Genomic DNA, 516 nt, shown 5'->3' on the forward strand with positions numbered 1-516 from the left:
GGGGCTGCAGGCAGCCCTGCCGACCTCTCCTGCCTGTGGCGGAGGCCACTTGGGTGTTGCCACATCGCTGGCACACGGTAAGGCAAACCCATGTTTAAACTCCAAAACGGAGGAGGAGGAGGAGGAGGAGGAGGGGTTTTCTGCGGCTGGGAACTCCCTGGGACTCCCACATCGCGTACACGGTAAGGCAAACCCATGTTTAAACTCCAAAACGGAGGAGGAGGAGGAGGAGGAAGAGGGGTTTTCTGCGGCTGGGGGGTCCCTGGGACTCCTTCTGGCAGTTAGAATTTTGCTGTCTTTCTGGGGTGGGCTCGATTTAACTAAGACGATGCGTACAAAGCTAAACGGCTTAGGAACGGGCACGGGAAAGGCAAAGGAGAGAAACACCGGAGGACACGAGGAGAGGAAACAGGAGGCGACGGCAGCGCAGAAGCACGGGCAGCCCCGCCCGCACGGGGGCCGGCGAGAAAACCGCGGCCGTCCCTCAGGGGGGAGGTGAGCGGGAAGAGCCCCGCT

At 61.2% G+C, this 516-nt stretch overlaps 1 protein-coding gene across 1 annotated transcript in view; it reads left to right on the top strand.

Annotated features, from left to right (window-relative positions):
* The first annotated feature begins 328 nt into the window (after positions 1–328).
* The window catches only part of DPY19L1 (dpy-19 like 1), a 55,733-nt gene continuing 55,545 nt past the window's right edge, over positions 329–516 (top strand). Inside the window, exon 1 of the mRNA XM_009273499.1 lies at positions 329–495. Within this exon, the coding sequence (XP_009271774.1) occupies positions 329–495 (167 nt within the window). The remainder of the gene's footprint in view (positions 496–516) is intronic.

Source organism: Aptenodytes forsteri, unplaced genomic scaffold (assembly GCF_000699145.1).
Source record: "Aptenodytes forsteri isolate BGI_AS27 unplaced genomic scaffold, ASM69914v1 Scaffold270, whole genome shotgun sequence".
Taxonomy (NCBI): domain Eukaryota; kingdom Metazoa; phylum Chordata; class Aves; order Sphenisciformes; family Spheniscidae; genus Aptenodytes; species Aptenodytes forsteri.